This window comes from Nesoenas mayeri (genome assembly GCF_963082525.1).
Source record: "Nesoenas mayeri genome assembly, chromosome: 2".
Taxonomy (NCBI): Eukaryota; Metazoa; Chordata; class Aves; order Columbiformes; family Columbidae; genus Nesoenas; species Nesoenas mayeri.
Window position 1 is genome coordinate 95377656 of NC_137543.1, and position 17916 is coordinate 95395571.

The following is a 17916-nucleotide window of genomic DNA, read 5'->3' on the forward strand; positions in this document are numbered from 1 at the left end:
TCCTGAATGTCTTCTCTGTGGAATTTACTGTCATTGAAAACTAGGTGAATGTCAGAGAGAAACAACTCACCTAAGGTTGAGGACAATGTAACTTGCTCAGCAATTTGTCCTGATAGTATATTATTATAAAAGATTCTGATTCACAGAAGAGGGAAAAGGAGCCATGAAATGCCCATGACAGAAAGTGACAAACTCTCAGGTCTGCAGCATAATCCAACATTTACCTTTACCCCTTGGCATGATCACATACAGAAAATTTCTCTCAATATATTTAGAGAGAGGAGCTCCTGCTTTAACGTTTTCCTTCAAGATTTCAAATCATTTTTCTGGGTCATGTGCTTTCCCAGTTTCAGCCGGGTCAGCACCCTTGAAAACAGCTGAAAAATGCTGAAGTTTAAGGTAGAGGACAGAAGTACACACTCTGCATGTGAATCAAGAGCAGCTGCCACTGCCACCATGAGGACTCCTGGATGCAAAGGGGGACCTGCAGTCCTTCTCCTGGAGAGCCAAAGGCTCCTGCAGCTCAGAGTTCAAGAGGGGAACAGGTGGAACTGCTGAAAGGGAACCAGCTTCTCACCTTTGCAGGGGGACACCATTTAAATAACCTTTTCTTCTCCGTAAATCGCATTTTTTCTGCTCAAGAAATAAAGTCACATTGCTTATTATTCATTGTTCTCACTGATGATCCTCTTGGGTAATAACACCAATATCACAGGAAGGTGGCAGAAAGGCTCAAGACACGCCAGCAGCAACTGCTTCCTCTAATCCCTCCATCAGCTGTTGCATTTCCATTGCAATCTAACTCATCAGTAATACATATGCACTGAATTCAGGAAGGAATCACCATGTTCAAAACCATTTATAAGTCTATTTGCATGATGTGCCTACAAAATGTGAAATGTATATAGCAACTAACTGGTGATGTCCACATCAAGACACTAGAATGATGCGTGTAATCATATTAAAAATTATTACATATGATAATGAAAAATAATCTTTTGAGAGAAAATACTAGGTAGATACACAGTTCAAGGTATTTTGCGCAAAATAGGAGAGCAGTGCCCGTTTAGTCAGAGCATGGATTCAATCATTTTACAAGTGGCAATATGGAGCTGGCTTGACAAGTGTCTCTCTGTCAGCCTAAAAAAAGCCTACCTTGACTAGCTGTCAGCTGGCTTCCATGTCAGGCAGAAACAGTTTATTGCTAAATATCTCAGAATAGAGCGTGGAAGATGAAAGTGAAACTTTCCTTCCAGGAAAGGGAGTTTCATCACTTATGCTTGTACTACCTTTTCCTGTTAAAACTGTGATCACACACACTGGACCTTCTAGGTGAGATTCGTTCATCCAAAAGTTACTACACAATCTGCTGTCACCACCACCCTACACACAGGAACTGCAGTGAAGGCGAAGAAAACAAAACACAGGAATACCTACCAAATGCAATCAGCACCAGTGTGTAAGTAGTCAATGTATGGAAGGTGATTTTGGTCTCGAGACCAGCATGAGGTAGAAAAGACCATGCCAATATTTAGCCAAGGAATTGTCACTCCTAAAACAAAGAGATTGAAAATGAGTTTTCAGTAACTGCAGTTTCTAATTACTAGACAGTTTGAGGGCACTTCAGTGGAAAATCTTGTTCTACTTGCAAGTTGACTCTTAAGTTTTAAGTCTTCCTACCAAAGTGAATAATTCACAGAGGATAATTTAACAAATTCAGCTTTTTCCACTAACAAAATATCTACAGCTAATTACAGTGCCCTGGAACATATTTGTTTTCTAAATAGCGGTAAATTTTTTTTATTCTTTAGAAAATCCACAAATACCCATAATTTGAGCCCAATGCCATTGATCAGAGGAGGTTGCTTCATGTTGTCAGGTGCAGACATACTTCTTAACATGTATCCTGTTTCCCAGCTGCTTAATACCTGCACAGGTGACTGAATTTTGCTTTCAGCTAACATTTACAGCAATAAATTGAAAAGGTATATGTGCAGCTGGAGCACTCATGACAATTCATTTAGAAAACTCATGTGCTGTTTCCCCCAGCGCTAGAGCCTACATTTGCAAGTAAGGAGGCTACACGGCTCTGTCCTTCATCGCTCCAACACAAAGTAAGAACACAGATGTACTGGCAATACCAGAAAGGGGTACTGCAAGCACAACCGTTTCCTCCCAGGTATACGGTCTCAACTATTAATTAATTCTTAATTGCATGCCTGCTTTCGTTCCTTTAAATACCATCTGCTATGTACAAACGCGTGTCTACCCAGTCAGCTGGCAAACACAGGGGCCAGAAAGAGGGAGAATACTTTGGTGACTACACCACCACATTAAGCAGACACTTAGATCTGCTGGAAATATAGAAAAGAGACTTGCTTACCAGGCACAGCACCAAGATGTCGCAGGATGGATCCTGTATTATTAGGAAGGACTGTGAGGTTCCACCCATGCCTGTTCAAGGGGCGACACAGAGGCAGACACATGTCAGCACCGCATCCCCAGCACCACGCTGCCCTGTCAGCCTCGTGCTCCCACCTCCGCTCACCCCAACAGGGCAGCCGGCACAAGTCAACAAAAATGGGTAGATCTGGTGATCCTACCTTGAAAATGGTTCAGATTTTCCCACGGGAAAGCCGCTCCCGTGGGTGTTGGTATCTACTTTTCCACAATGCACTGCTACGTGGCAATCTTTCTGTTCCACTAACCGCCAGTATTCTTGCTATAGTGAGAGAAAGCAGAAACGCATTTTTAAGTCACCGAACAAGATTTCTGTCATTAAAATATAACCCCAGAAATTTACAAGGCTTTCGTGACTTCAGTGTAATCCAACACGAAACACTGCTTGAAAATAAGAATACAAATGCTTAGAAGTGACGATGAGTTGGAAAGACAGACCTTCTTGGCTCCTGTCCTTCAGCACAAGACAGATTGACTTCTTTCTCTCCCTCCATTGATCAACACTTTTATTAAAAATGTCAAAAAATTTTAAAAGGAAGAATCAGTAACCATGTCTACCTAACCATTTATTTTTCTTCCACACCAGACAGCCTTAAACTGCTCATAGTAATGCCCCCATGTCAACAATACTGAACCTCCGCACTTAATCCTCTGAAATAAAAACTTTTACCACCTCTTATGTTGGTCTCACCTCTACTTCGGCTACTGTAGGCTCCTTCGTGAAGCACATGTTCATGATGTTTCTTGCTGTTCGGTAGAAGGTTGTTAAAGAAACAGACCTACCCTGTGGAAAAAGAAAGTAAAATTAAAAGTGAAAATAGAAAAATGCACCTCTATTCCTCTTGGCTTCACTCTTTTCCTTACATACTGAATACTAGATCAAGACGAGGGAAAGAAGACAATGTCTCCAGAACACATGTGGGTCTAAAGCTCATTCCTTATCTGAGGGAAAATATCTCGAAAGATAAAAGAAATTCACAACGAATCACCAAATCAAACATCTAAAAGGCCAACTGTGTGTTCCCAGCAGGCCATGTACACTGCTTTGTCCAGCACGATGCTCTGTGTTTGATAAAGACAGAAGATGGACATGGCCCAGCTTTCTATGACAGTTGCAAGGGAAACAGTAGGCAACCCTACCTGGATTTTACAATCAAATCCCATATGTGATCAAAGGACCACACTCTATGCAGAGAAACAGGTGAAAAACTTGGGAAATTCACAGAAACATTCAGCATCAACCTAGTGTTGTATATGACCGAAGTGCATCACAAAAAGTAGAGTTTATCGAGATTTCTGTAGTTACCTGCTTACAAAAACTAGTTATGCTCAATTCAATAAAAGCAGTTCAAATGCAAGGAACCAGGCCCTGTTATTACAAGGCTCAGAAAAGTAAAACATGGTAAAATGGGCACATGAGTGCACCTTTCTCAGCACTGCTGCAGGAGCTGTATGACAAGATCATCTGACTTGGTTTTCTGCTTGAGCTCTACCTAAGTTTCTGCATACCTCCTTTCACACATAACCAGATGCTCTGGGAAGCAGAAGCCCCTGAAGGCTTTGAAGGCAGGAGCATGACAACACACTTGCTCCTTTCAGCCCAGACATATTGGTATGTCCAGACAGGGACCTACTCAACTCCAGGGCAGAAGAAGGATCCTGGGAAGCCGTGAGAGCTGGCAGGGCCACGCTGGCTGCCCTGGCTGGGCTGCTTTGTGGCCATTGCTGCAGGCGGAGACTTCAGCATCGCTCTGCAAGCGTGACGTTGAAAATATCTTTTCCCTCTCATCAGATCTATCGTTCCTTCCTCCAACTCCCACCGTGTCCACTGGTTGCCCATCTGAGTAACCACAGATTTAAAAACTCCACATAAATGAACATTTTACTACTCAGACTACTAGCATTCTAGTTTGCCAATTATGAAACAGATCTGCCAAACCACCTCAGTCTTTTCTTGTGCTTAATTTATATGAGAACTATGCCCAAGGGTAAACCAGAAACAACTCTATGAGCAGCTTTTCCCCTAGAGGCCAAGTCTATCACTTTGCCATGCTCTTATGGTTGTAACATTGTCACTTTTTTAATTGAATGCAGCGTAATTAGCTGCAGCAAAAAAGTTTGCGAAATGCCCAGGGCCTGGGGCCCTCTGATTCCCATAAAGTTCAGAGCTGGATGCTCCGCGATACAATAAGCAATTTCCATCATCTTTTAATGCCCTCATGAATCATTTATTGAGGCAGCCTTTTACAACAAAACCTCTCGTAAAACGCAGGGCCCGCACCAGCGGTCGGCACACGTGAACATGGACTTCACCGCTCGCAAACCAACACACGCTCTGCAGCAGCCTCCTCATTTCAGTTACTTGCCTCTTCCTCTCACCACAGAAAAATAAGACTAAGAACTCATCTTCCAAGACTGACCATGTCCTTTCCATTTTCTGATATGCAGCAAGCAAGAAAAAAGAAAGTAGATAACCTGAACAGCTTGGCCCTTTAAAACTGCATATATCCTTTTCTTCCTCTGTCAAGAATTTGGCATCTTTTTAGTCTCCTAAAACCTTTTGGTTGGTTTTCTTAATCTGAGGGATAATTTTCTGATGCCAACTCAGAAAATAATTTAAAATCCTGTAATGGAGCATTTTAATCAGAACACAAAATGAACTGCTGAAGAGTAAAACATCCTTTTCAATGCTTTCAAAAATATCTCAACAGTTCAACAACTGTCATGGGAGCTTCTAGCTACCGAGCAGAGTCTCTGTTGCTGCAACAATATGACACAGGAAGGTTTAAGGAATAAAATTGCTTATTTCCTCCGCTGATTCTTCTCCATGGCGTCTGTGTTGGTCATGAGAGCCCACTCCGAGCAACACCACCACCTCCAAGCCTGGAGGGAAGGCACAGAGGACACTGCAATGTGTTAAAGACATTAAAGCAACCATAAATAGGGGCAGAAAACAGAGATTAGGAGTAAAGAATCACAGAATCATAGATTCATTTTGGTTGGAAGAGACCCTCAAGATCATCAAGTCCACCCATCAACCTAACTCTGGCACTAAACCATGTCCCTAAGAACCTCGTCTATTAAACACCTCCAGGGTTGGTGACTCCACCACTTCCCTGGGCAGTCTGTTCCAGTGCCTGACAACCCTTTCCATGAATAATTTTTTCCTAATATCCAATCTGAACCTCCCCTGGCACAACTTGAGGCCTTTTCCTCTCCTTCTATCACTTTCTACTTGTGAGAAGCAAGCAAGTGCACCCTGCAGCACACACTTAAAAGCACAACAGGCCTTATGGCCTGGAAAGGAGTAACACTGAAAATAATTTGGGAGCCTTGTCAGAAAGTCAGCCAAACACAAAGGCGATTTACGCTAACCTTGACATGCGATATGGTGGGAACTGATCCAGGAAGACTGGATGTCTTTCTCTAAAACTGCGTTCCAGCTCAAGCACATGCTGACTGCAGAAATTACTGTCTGAAATCCCAAATATATGGTCTTTTTGTGGTCTGAAACACATACTTCATGGCCTAAACTGGACTACAGCCATATGATTATGGTGTTCTCCACCAGCCCTCAATCTATTGACCTGGGCATTTATCAGAGAGCTGTGTGGGGGTGTGTCTTATTTTTAATTAGAATTAGCAATGTCCTTTAGAAAGGAACCATTACAATCCCATCATCTGTGGAAACTGCAACATGAAGACATGTTCTGTTAAACTAATTTCAGATTTTCTCAGAAACACACTAATAGGTAAAGAACACTGTCCCCTCCACAGACACACACACACACAAGGGTACCCTCACTCAAGAAAAACAGAAAATGCAGGATTAAAAGGCTTGTTTCATAAAACGCCAGAAAGTACTCTCTGCTTAAATCCATAAGCCAGCACCACCTTACCTAAAGCCTACTGATTAACTGCAGTCATTTTAAAAGTCTTGTGGGTTACTCTGACACATCAGGATTGCTGCATAATTTCTTATTTCTACATTTTTAGGCTTGCTCTAAGTGACGTAACCAGTTCTCACACCTCAGTCCTTCTACAGGACTTTCCCCCCAGTGCCGTGAAAATGAAGCTACGCACCTCCCTCTGCACTCAAACTGACCAGGCGTCCCACAGAGCACCCCACAGCAGGGATCTCTCCAGAAACCCTCTGCAGCGTCGCTTCCACCTGTTTACTCCCCGCCACAGATGAGCGTGGGACAGGACTCGAATGAGCAAGCTCCGGTGGCCGGGAAGCCACTGGCACCAGGGTGGGCACCCAGAGGTGCTGCCTGAGCAGCTCCATGTGCTGCAGCTGCTTTGGAGGGTGGGGAGAGCACCAGCCTGCAGGCTCAGCCGTGCTCATCTCTAATCAGAACAGAAATATTAGGGTGGTGCAAAAGGAACTGCTGTTTTTGCATTGTTGAAATTTGCTGTTTGATACTGGAATCCATTCTTAAATAAATGTGGTTATGTTATACGCCATTGTCATGCGCTTTTCTCGCTTCATGTTTTTTTGCTACTGACATTACTTGCTGTTTATTTCACTATTACTGTATTCTACGGAAATGATGTTAGACAAAAAGCAAACTGGAATGATTTTCGTATTCGAGTTCAAAATGGGTCGTAAAGCAGCGGAGACAAGTCGCCACATCAACAACACACTTGGCCCAGGAACTGCTAATGAACCTACAGTGCCATGGTGGTTCAAGAAGTTTTGTGAAGGGGACAAGAGCCTTGAAGATGAGGAGGTGTAGTGGCCGGCCACTGGAACGTGACAATGACCAATGGAGAGCCATCATCGAAGCTGATCCTCTTACAGCTACATGAGAAGCTGGAGAAGAACTCAACATCAACCATCAAGTCATTCAGCATTTGAAGCAAACTGGAAAGGTGAAAAAGCTCAACAAGCCTCAGGAGCTGACTGAAAAACAAATCATCGTTTTGAAGTGTGATCTTCTCTTATTCTATGCAACAACAATGAACCATTTCTCATTCAGACTGTGACATGCAACAAAAAGATGATTTTATATGACAACCAGTGACGACCAGCTCAGTGGCTGGATCAAGAAGAACCTCCAAAGCACTTCTGAAAGCCAAACCTGGACGAAAAAAGGTCATAGGCATTGTTTGGTGGTCTGCTGCCAGTTTGATCCACTACAGCTTTCTGAATTCTGGCAAAACCATTGCAGCTGAGAAGGATGCTCAGCAAATCAGTGAGATGCACTGAAAACTGTAACACCTGAAGCCGGCATCAGTCAATAGAAAGGGCCCAATTCTTCTCCGCAATGACACCTGACTGCACATCGCACAACCAATGCTTCAAAAGTTGAAAGAATTGGGCTATGAAATTTTGCCTCATCCGCAATATTCACTGGACCTCTCGCCAACTAGCTACCACTTCTCAAGCATCTCAACAACTTTTTGCGGGGAAAACACCTCTACAAGCAGCAGGATGTAGAAAATGCTTTCCCAGAGTTTGTAGAATCCTGAAACACAGATTTTTATGCTGCAGGAATAAACAAACTTATTTCTCATTGGTAAAAATGTGTTGATCATAATGGTTCCTATTTTGACTAGTAATAGGAAATAATAGTGTTTGAGCATAGTTACAATGATTTAAAATTCATGGTCCAAATATTTCTACCAGGTATTGTTGGACTCATACAGGGTCTGAGGCTGTCAGTACTACCAGTGCTTCTTGGGCAGCAGCAGCAATTTGGGCACTCTCAGCCTTTTGGAGTAAGTCTCAGCAGACTCAGGCTGGTTACACTTGCTGTGCTTCGCTTGCTTGCCTTTTTTTATTTTCTAAGTGTGATCAGGATACTTCTCACAAATCTCAGTCTTACTTTTTGAGTTAATTGTATCTTCTAAACTTTAACTTGGGAGTTGCACTGGAAAAGAAGATGGAGGCATTTCCCCACCAAGTTTGAGATTGTTCATACAGCAGTCATAGAATCATAGAATCATTTTGGTTGGAGGAGACCCTTAGGATCACTGAGTCCAACCATAACCTAACTCTAGCACGAGACCATGTCCCTAAGAACCTCGTCTAAATGCCTTTTGAACACCTCCAGGGATGGTGACGCCACCACTTCCCTGGGCAGCCTGTTCCAATGCCTGACAACCCTTTCCGTGAAGAATTTTTTCCTAATATCCAATCTAAACCTTCCCTGGTGCAACTTGAGGCCATTTCCTCTTGTCCTATCACTTGCTGCTTGGGAGAAGAGACCAACACCCTCCATGCTACAACCTCCTTTCAGGTAGTTGTAGACAGTAATAAGGTCTCCCCTCAGGGGGTAAGTAGTATAAAATTTTTCATTTAACATCATTAAGCACAGGATATTAAGCACCAAAATGCCACTTCACCATTCACAGAAGCTGCTGTCATTAGATAAGCTTCTCTCCAACAGCAGCACTGCAAAGAGATTGCTTTTCATAGGTGGAATTGAGGCCGGAGACCCTGAGTAAAAGAATTTCTGTGCTGACAAATCGTAACAGGCTGCAAAAGAAACCTGAAGCAAGCTTTTAAAGCTGAAGTCATGAGCTCATGCAGTCCCTAAATAGCTTAACAATAAGCCACTTTAGGGTATCTGGCTTTATTTCCTGGTGATGCAAGTGAGATTGGAAGGGGAAGAACAGCGTATTCCTATACTGGGCACAGACACTCAACACTACATTTCTCTCAGAGCACAGCTACACAATTCAGCACAACTCAAAATTGCACTGTGAGTTGCAGTGCCAAGTCCTGCTCCAGAGGAGGAGACTGCCAAATAAAATACTGCGAAAGAGTCAGCATTCCTTTGTAAATGGATGTACTCGATATGTGGAAGACTAAGTGTCCATGTGACTGTTAATGCTGAGCAAAATCTGGCACCGTGGATGAAAATATTGTTTGCACTTCAATTTGCCGTTTCTAAAAGTAGTAGTATTTCTAGTGATGTTAGTTTTGATGTGGAGCACTACTTCACTCAACAACAGACTTGCAAGAATGAGAAAACAGAAAATTACTTTAAATGTCACTAGAAAATGAAAATAAAAACTGTGACTGCAAGTATAACTGCGCAGAGCTATTCAGGGAACCTCTTAAAAGGAGATGAAGCATGGCAGAGCCCAGTGAATCTCATTATGACAATAACACGTTCCAGTTTTTCCAGACATCCTGCAAGAGCCAGGCAGATGAGGATAAAGCCACCAGACCGCCCAGCTGCAATAGCTGCTGGCTGCGCTACTTTGCGGGTGGCACTGCAGCCCATCGGCTCCATCGATGCCAGCCAGATGACAGCACCATCAGTTCTGCAAAACAAAATCGTCAGAGCCCACCTCATTACCTTGTATATACACTTGTGTAAGTCGCTAAGGACTCCCTCTTCCTCCTCCTCATCCTCCTTTGTGGTCTCCTTTTCCTGAGCGAAGAGCCGCCGCCTGCCCGTCTTCAGTGGGACGTCGACCTCTTTTAACTTGTTGCGGAAGCCATTTTTGTGAACCACGCCGTTGATGAGTCCGTTTTTGGGCTCAAACCGGGGCAAGGAATGGAACCTGTAGGCATTCTCCGAATGTCCCTCCAAAGGTCCTTTCCTCTTCTCCAAGATTTCCTTTTCCAGCAAGACCTCCTTCTCCAGTTTCTTGTGCTCCTCGGGGGAGAGGGAGTCGTAGGAGAGCAAGTACTGGCAGTAGGCTTCTTGCAGCTTGGCCAGCCTGTCCTGTGCAGTTTTGGGGATGCGCAGCATGTCTGCCAGCTTGTTCCATTTCTTGAGGTCAGTCACTTGCTGCATTCCCCCCATCTCGTTGATCAGCTGGACGAAGCAGGCCAGGTCGAGCTCGCAGCCTCCTGGGGTCCGTGTGTGCCAGGCAGCAGAGGAGGGGAAAGGGAAACACAGGACAAGGTTAGGAAAGCTGCAGGCAGCTCGCGTCAAGCATGCTGCCAGGCTGGGCACATTTGGGACGTGCCACCCATGCAGCTCTGGCCACCTGGGCCCCAGAGCAGGATTGTCCCTATCTCATATCCCTCCTGCTAAAGACAGGCATGTGGCACCATTTTACTAGCTTAATTCCTTCAGTAGATCATATTTTGCTATTTGTGATAGTTTCCCCCATGGTTAAATTTGCTCTCCTCCTCAAGTTTCCTTCCCTTCTCTTCTCAGAGCACCCCCTGCTATCTCCTGACACTGGTCTTTCCCCAGTCATTACGGTCAGGGAGACAAGAGTTACCCAGCTATTTAAAATTCTACTACTCCCACCCTCCCATTGCCCATCACCAGTCCTGCATCTGGTTTATACCACACAGAAGCAAAATAAGTATCGAGATGAGTACTGGAAATTGAAAAGACAAAAATCTATCCTTTCTGAAGGTGAAACATGGGTTATCTAATGTCTGCATAACACTTTGAGTACAGTTAGTTTTTAAAAGGACAACAGTAATGTCATTAATTTCACTACAGGTAGACAAATCCTTAAAAAAAAATACAAGGGAGGAGGTGGGTAGTTTCGGGTTGGTGCCTGTAACTGCATAAAGAAGTTCCAGACACATTATTCTTTGGTTTGAGGCCATCCATATTTTATACTCCATTATGTTTTTGTATGTTTTAAGATGACTAGCACATTTCACACTCCAGTCAAAAAATAAAAATGGAGGATTATTCAAACTGCAGCATAAAAAGCAGCCAAATGGATGAGGAACAATAAAAGAAACATCATAAACACTCCCAAAGCACAGAAATAAATCATCAGTAGAAAGAGTGAAGAAATGGACCAAAGACCACCTACGATGCAATAGGGCACTGCTGAAGGAAAAAAGAGAATTAATACAAAACTCGTGTCAATGTCGCTGCCACCGCATTGTCTCTCCTTCCCCTTTTTCCTTGAGAAAAGCAAAAAACCATTACGCCATAGCCATTTCAGAACACTTAGAAATGCTATTGTACAACAGAGGAGTGCAAGAAGCAACGTTATGGTAAATATTTCCTGTCAGACACACAGCTACAGTACATTAAGGGCCAGTTGTATCATCTTGCTTGCTAGTGCAAGCAGTATTGCTTTCTTCAAACTACGCCATGCTGCACCTCAAAAGCTCCACAGCTGATCCTAGTTTTCCTTCTTCATCTGCTTTCCCCTCTGCCCAGCACTCGTGCCAGTGTGGTGCGGAGCGGGGCTCAGCGTGCAGTGTTTGGGGATGACAAGGGCTGCGCTGGGGGCAGAGCAGTGGCAGAGGCCGCTCACCAACGCTGCCCGCACAGTGCCGGGCAAAGGGGTGAAAAGAGGGGAAAGGTTTTTTGGATGCTGCAAAAAACAATGGTAAGGTTTTGAAGAGCTAAAGGCAAAGCCATGAGGTAACAGATTTGTCCAATTTAGTAATTTTTTTGGAAATGAAATAACTTTCAAGCTGGCCTCTATTACAGGCTGATACTTTTTTTGGTCTCCTGTTTTATATGCGCAGTTCACAAATAAGCTGAAGGCATAATTTAAGATGGCTTTCCATCCCTATAGATTCAGCAACCTGCATAAAGTTGCCTAACATACTCCTAACCTCAAAAAAAGCGTGGTCCAGCTTTAATGTTATACATGTTCTCCAGCGGGACAAATAGTGCACACCCAGCTCAAGGTCCAAGTTTCAACACCATTTATGAGCTATTCAAGAAATGTGATTTTCTCCTACGTTATGGAATGATCACTCATAATCACTCCACAATATTAGAGCTCGAGTAGCACATCATTCAGCCAGAGCCTCACATGTCTGGCAGTTCCTCCACAGGGCCAGCTACAGCTAAAGTTTACAAAATGGTCTCAATTATAATTCCATTTCACACAGCCACGGCTTTTGGAAGCATTTATATCTCAGGCTGATGTTTTCCAGGATTGGACTAAACGTGTTGCTTAAACTTTCCTTGAAAGGCTGAAGAAAAATGGAGGGGAAAATGTAAAAAAGAAAAAAGGAGTTTTAATCCCATTAATAAGGTGCTTTTAGCAAAATGGCTTAAATATTAGACCTGATGTTATGCAGAAACAGTAGTATCTGACTTTTTTTTTTATTGTCTTAAGTTTACTAAGTTAGAAGCATTTTAAAATTGCCTAGTGAGCAAGCTTGTTTAAAAAAAAAAAAATAAATCTTAAAATCTTCAGGTATGCATTTAATATCAAACGCTGGCACTACACAAGTTGTTGGCAAAACTCCCACTTACTTCAATGGAAATCTGATTTGGCCCTGAAAGAAGGGATAAGTATGCATGTCTACTTAAATAAATTGGCATTTATCACCGCGGAGTATTTTGTATCTGTCCTGCTGAACCAACAGATTTCTCATCTTTGTACATCGATGATCTCCAGCTTTTCTACATTTCGTTTTTAAAAACAAGATGATAGGTAAGAAATTAGCAGCAGAAAGGATACAAATTTTGTAAGAGACCACTGTTTGCTCCAAGTATATAGCACCCAGCAGAATAAAATCGTTGCCTATTAATTAGGCTCTTAGGTGCTTAAATAAAACAAATAATTAACAGTAATGCCATCTTAATGCCAAGGTAAGGTATTTCATTAAAAAGTAGACATTGCTCCAGGAGCGTTAATAGAGCCATCTTGCACATTTTCTTCTCTCTCTTGCCAATGTAAATGTAATTCATTATTCTTCTCTATTAGAACACTACCATTGCAGGCATACAAAATGTTCACTTATTGCTGCTTGAGTAATTGTAATTTTCAGATTTACTTGAACGTTTTTGCACAGCTATTGCGAGAGAGCGCTAACCCTCATTCCTTCTCCTTAAATTCTGTCACTTCTCTGTTGTGCCCTGCATCAGTTCACTCTAAACTCTGCAATCTTTTCTGTGCTCTAATGCCTTTTCGCTCACCATATGTGATATAAAATAAAGTTTGAAAATGGGGCGGGGGGAGAAGTCTTGTGAAGTTTAAACACAAAAGTGTGTCCTTCAATCCAACTAGAGCTGATCGCTGCCTCTGATCCGGTAACACCTCAAAGGCAAAACTCCAGCCTCAAGCTGCAACATGCAGGTCCCGTGAGCTCTGACTCAAACCACTTCAAAAAACAAAGGGAAAGGCTAAGAAAAATTAGAAACATAAGTCTGCTACTATGTCACGGCTGCAAAGGCAGTAGAGATGGAGGCAGCTCATTCAATACTTCATTTGTATGCTGCTGTTGTCATGTTTTTACAAACTATTGTCACATTTTTGTCACGTGTCATATTTGACAGCAGACCATAAACCAAGAATTCTGTTAAATAAGTGATTCGCACTCAGGCATTAGTCCTGGCAGACACCTGGTGGGAGAAATAATGAAACCTCCATTTTGCAATCAACCACATTTTACTGCCTATTCTTGACACTTAACGGTTGTTAAATGTCAGCAGGTCACTGCAAATTTGTGATTTTAAGTGTCTGAGTACCCAAATAGAAGTCAGTTTTGAGATATTTTCTTTTCTCCTTAGTTAAATGCTTTTAAAGGAAGCGAGAAAAAAATATATTTGTATTCAAGCTTGGCAGCAATTGGTTTGGAAAACATCTTTGGAAAGGTCCAAAAAATACTCTGATGCAACACTTAAAGCAAGGCTATCAAGATCCGTAGTGGTACTACCTACAAAAAGAAGCAGCAGGGAAAGCAGAAGATCCTGAAATCTGGAAACTGAGAGCCCACACGACATTTTTTTCCCTGGGTGAAATAAAGAGCTGGCAGAAGGAAGGTAGCCATAGAAAGTCTCCCAGGAAAGCTCTCCGTCCAACAACCTACCCGCACCATGCCTGGGAGATGGATAAAGAGAGAGATACCATGCTCTGCAGTGTTAATTGAACAGGGTTCAGTTAGGCATAAAGGCAAACGGAGCATAAAATTGCATACGGACGCTAACAAGCAGTGACAAAAGGCCAAGGAAACCACAGCCCTTACCTATGAGTGGGAGTTCGTCCATGGTAATGCCCTGAGATTTGAGGTGCTTCTTGATACAGGCCAGTCGCTGCACGTTGGGTCCCCAGCGCCTGCCTAGCTTGTGTATGTGCTGAATCTGTGTCACAAACCGCATTTCATCGTTTAGCTTGCACTCAGGTCTCCAGTCTGGAGGAGGAATCACCCTGCACATCCCATACTTCTCTACCTGAGCTCGGACTGACTCAATGTATATCAGCGGGTCATGAAATTCCTTGGTGGAGGGCCTAAGGATGGGAATCTCCCCCAGCATCCCCCACCCAGACTTACTACTGCCCTTTTCGTGCTTTCCCATTGAGTCTTGTGGCTTGTGCAAGGACTCCGCTTGAGAGGTAGAACGATTTTCACAGGAGGCATTTTCAGTTTTGCCATGTGCTTGTTTCCCTGGCGTACTCTTTCCAGCAGTGGCTCTTTTCGGCCTATTTCTTTCCAAATTCTTCTCTGGCACTTCCTTTTTAAGGTGTCCATTCAGCAACGGCTTTTCTATGGCTGCCTTTTTGCTGGCAGCTTCTGCCAAGTTGACGGCTCCTTTCATTCTCTTGGTGGGCGACTGTATTTTGTCTATGTGACTCGTCTCTTCCAGCCTCCTCTTCGAATTGCGCAGCCCCTCCCTTAACTGTCTCCCCACCTCCTTAGTGCATGTCTTTTGGTTCAACTTGCCATTGACTTTTACACCATTAACAGCGGTATTGTTAGACTTGGATGCTCCAAGGGATAGCACCTGTTTGCGGGTTTTTGCATTGCTACTTTCTAGTTTCCCTGAGATTGTGTGGTTGACAGGTGAACTGGGTTTGTGGTGATTTAGTTTGGTTTCCTTGACCAGTTCTTTCTTGGCTTTGGTGTATGTGACAGTTCCCTTTGTCACTGTTGCAGTGTACTTCACAGTTTTGGACGGTGAAGGTCTGACTTCTCTCATCTTTTTGGCACTGGCTGCATTTGCACTCGGAGATGACATTCGAGTGATCCCGTTGACTTTAGAAACCTGCAGTGCCAGGAGTGTTGCAGGGGAAGCAGAAGGAAGGAAACAGAAAACAGAGAAGTAAATTAATAATGTTACCACTCAGCCATGGCCTCCCAGCTGCTGGACAATCATATTCTGCAGTCCTGACTCCTGGCCCCTTCATACATACAATCTTCGTATAACTGTTTTCACCCAGGCAAAAGGAGCGACTGGGCGTTTATAACAGATAAAATAGATTTTAAAAGAACCAAAGAGTCCCCAGAAAGCCTGTCTTGCTTTCGGAGGGTACAAAGCCTCTGACATTAAGAAGGGTGAGGTTCCTTGCTTGCACTTCCCCCTACCCTGTCTACCAGAAAACCTGTTACGGTATCACAAAACACAGGCAATCTCATTTACAAAAACTAATACTTTCACTAGCTCCTTTTCTGGCCCTCAGACACTACCTCATTCCCACCCAACTTCCCTTAAATGCATACACAGTTTACTACTTCTTAGCAGATAAACTAGCCAGTGTATACTATCTAACTGAACTGGGTATGTTTTCCACAAAACACGCACTGGGATTCAAACCAACTTCCTGTCTATACATACATAAGTATAAAACGAGATATTGAACACATTATGCACCCAACAGATCAGGACGGCCATGAAGGATCCAGTCTGTCACACATATTAAATCTTGGGAGGCACCTTGTTGCTGAAGTCATTATTTGAAAATAAAATGTATACAATAGTTCAATGCATTTTTTTAAAGTTTGATATCTGGGCAGTTTTGCTGACACATATTTTATTATTATATCATATTCATCACTAATGTGTCATTGCAACTGAGAATTGCTGGACTCCACTGCTTTCTGTTGGACACTGAAACCCAGCTGTGAATCTAAAATTTATATTTTAACTATAAGGTGTGCTAAGCACCAAAAGCAACCCTCAGCTTCAAAGGCAATTGTGATGGCTCACCACTGCCAAAACTAAGCCCCACTACAAAGAAAATGAAGTTCAAGTTTAAACCTGAAACACATTTCAGAGTTTAAATGTTGTCTTCTCACCTCCTTAAACTATTGTGAGTGCAGAAAAACACATACAAAAATCAGGAACACTGATAAAAGTGCTCAAAGTGAAAGCATACAGTAAAATCCCCCCTTACCAGCACTCAGGTGAGTAATCCCATTCCTGCAAAGTTATAATACTTCCCTGTGGGATTTCAAAATACCTGTCAAATTAGTAAGCATGGCAGCTTCTCTCAAATAAATGCAAAAATGGTAGCCACTTATAAAGTAGAGAAAAATGTTATAAAATTGAGATCAAATAGAGACTGAAGAGATCATGCCATGGTCTTGCATTAAGTGACTCACAGATGAGAAACTGGAAACTGGGGATTCTGCATAGACACACACACATATATGTGTATACATGCATTCACTGTGTGCATTCTCCCCTCTGTACTCCAGAAGCTGGAGCAGGAATTATGCCCTTTTAAACTCCATCCATATTCTCGCCCCTTCTTTGCTTCCCAGGTAGAAACACTTCAGGAAAATCCAGTTAACTGATGACACAACGTTTTACCTTGAGCCTTCCAAAGACATATGAGATATCATCTGGAAAGCAAACGCTTGCTAACAGAAATGCATTTAGCCACCTCCCTTGAAATTTAGGCAGTACTCTCCATGTGAAATGGAGGCCTGGGTTTTACAGTGCTTTTTGATGCCCCAGAGCAGACCTGGGCAGAGAGCTGCTGACACACTGCCTCCTGCCTACAGCAGCCAAAACAAGAGCTGAACATCGCTGGCTTTACAAATAGCCAGAAACATCGATCACAGATTTCACCTGGACTAATAGAGAAGAATTGACTGAGAACTGGGAGAGGAAGGTAATCTGGGTGAGGGTGATCATGGAATGAGTTTTCAATTCTAAGATGTGACAACAGCAGAGAAAGGGCAACAGACTTCAAACCAAACAAACAAATAAAAAAAAAACCTGCAAAAAACCCAAACCAAAGCAATTCCCACTCAGAGGAAGGGCATAAAGCACAAGCCATTATGCCTGGCCTGTTCACAGAGTTCTCTAATAACTGGAAAAATAGAAAAGAAATCACAGTAAAAACTGGAAACACAATTATGTGAGTTAAGGGCAACTATATAGGAACAGAAAAAGCATGCATGGATAAAATCAGAAAGGCCAAGGAGCTAAAAAGAAACTTCAGCTAGTAAGGAACATAAAATAAAACAGAAAGAAGAATAAATAACTTAAAAATACATACAACAACAACAACAAAGAAGAGAGGAGATGAACCACCACAGGAAAACAAATGCAACAGTTTGGCTAAAGTGTTTGTGGTTTTTTGCATTAGCTTTCACCAAAGTGCCACTGACTGAATACTTACCAGATATATAACATAACCAATTTCAGCAAAAGAGCTAGGAAGGTAACCCCAGCAAGACAGTGTATCTAGATGACTTAAGGCATAGCTCCTGGAAACAAGGTGAGGTGAGGCAGAGTCTACCTAATTTCAAACCCTAAAATCATTCTGGAATAAACCATTAAACAGTTAATTTTCAAACACAAAAACTATAATAAGATA

The 17916-nt window shown here is 42.7% G+C and overlaps 1 protein-coding gene across 3 annotated transcripts in view; it reads right to left on the reverse strand.

The window, feature by feature from the left end:
• The window catches only part of JARID2 (jumonji and AT-rich interaction domain containing 2), a 227607-nt gene that overhangs the window by 18410 nt on the left and 191281 nt on the right, over positions 1-17916 (reverse strand). For all 3 annotated transcript variants that reach the window (XM_080338858.1, XM_080338860.1, XM_080338859.1), the window contains exons 7-12: positions 14336-15353; positions 9774-10273; positions 3152-3244; positions 2604-2722; positions 2384-2454; positions 1438-1552 (exon numbers count right to left, since the gene is read on the reverse strand). In XM_080338858.1, coding sequence (XP_080194984.1) covers positions 1438-1552; positions 2384-2454; positions 2604-2722; positions 3152-3244; positions 9774-10273; positions 14336-15353 — 1916 coding nt within the window. The remainder of the gene's footprint in view (positions 1-1437; positions 1553-2383; positions 2455-2603; positions 2723-3151; positions 3245-9773; positions 10274-14335; positions 15354-17916) is intronic.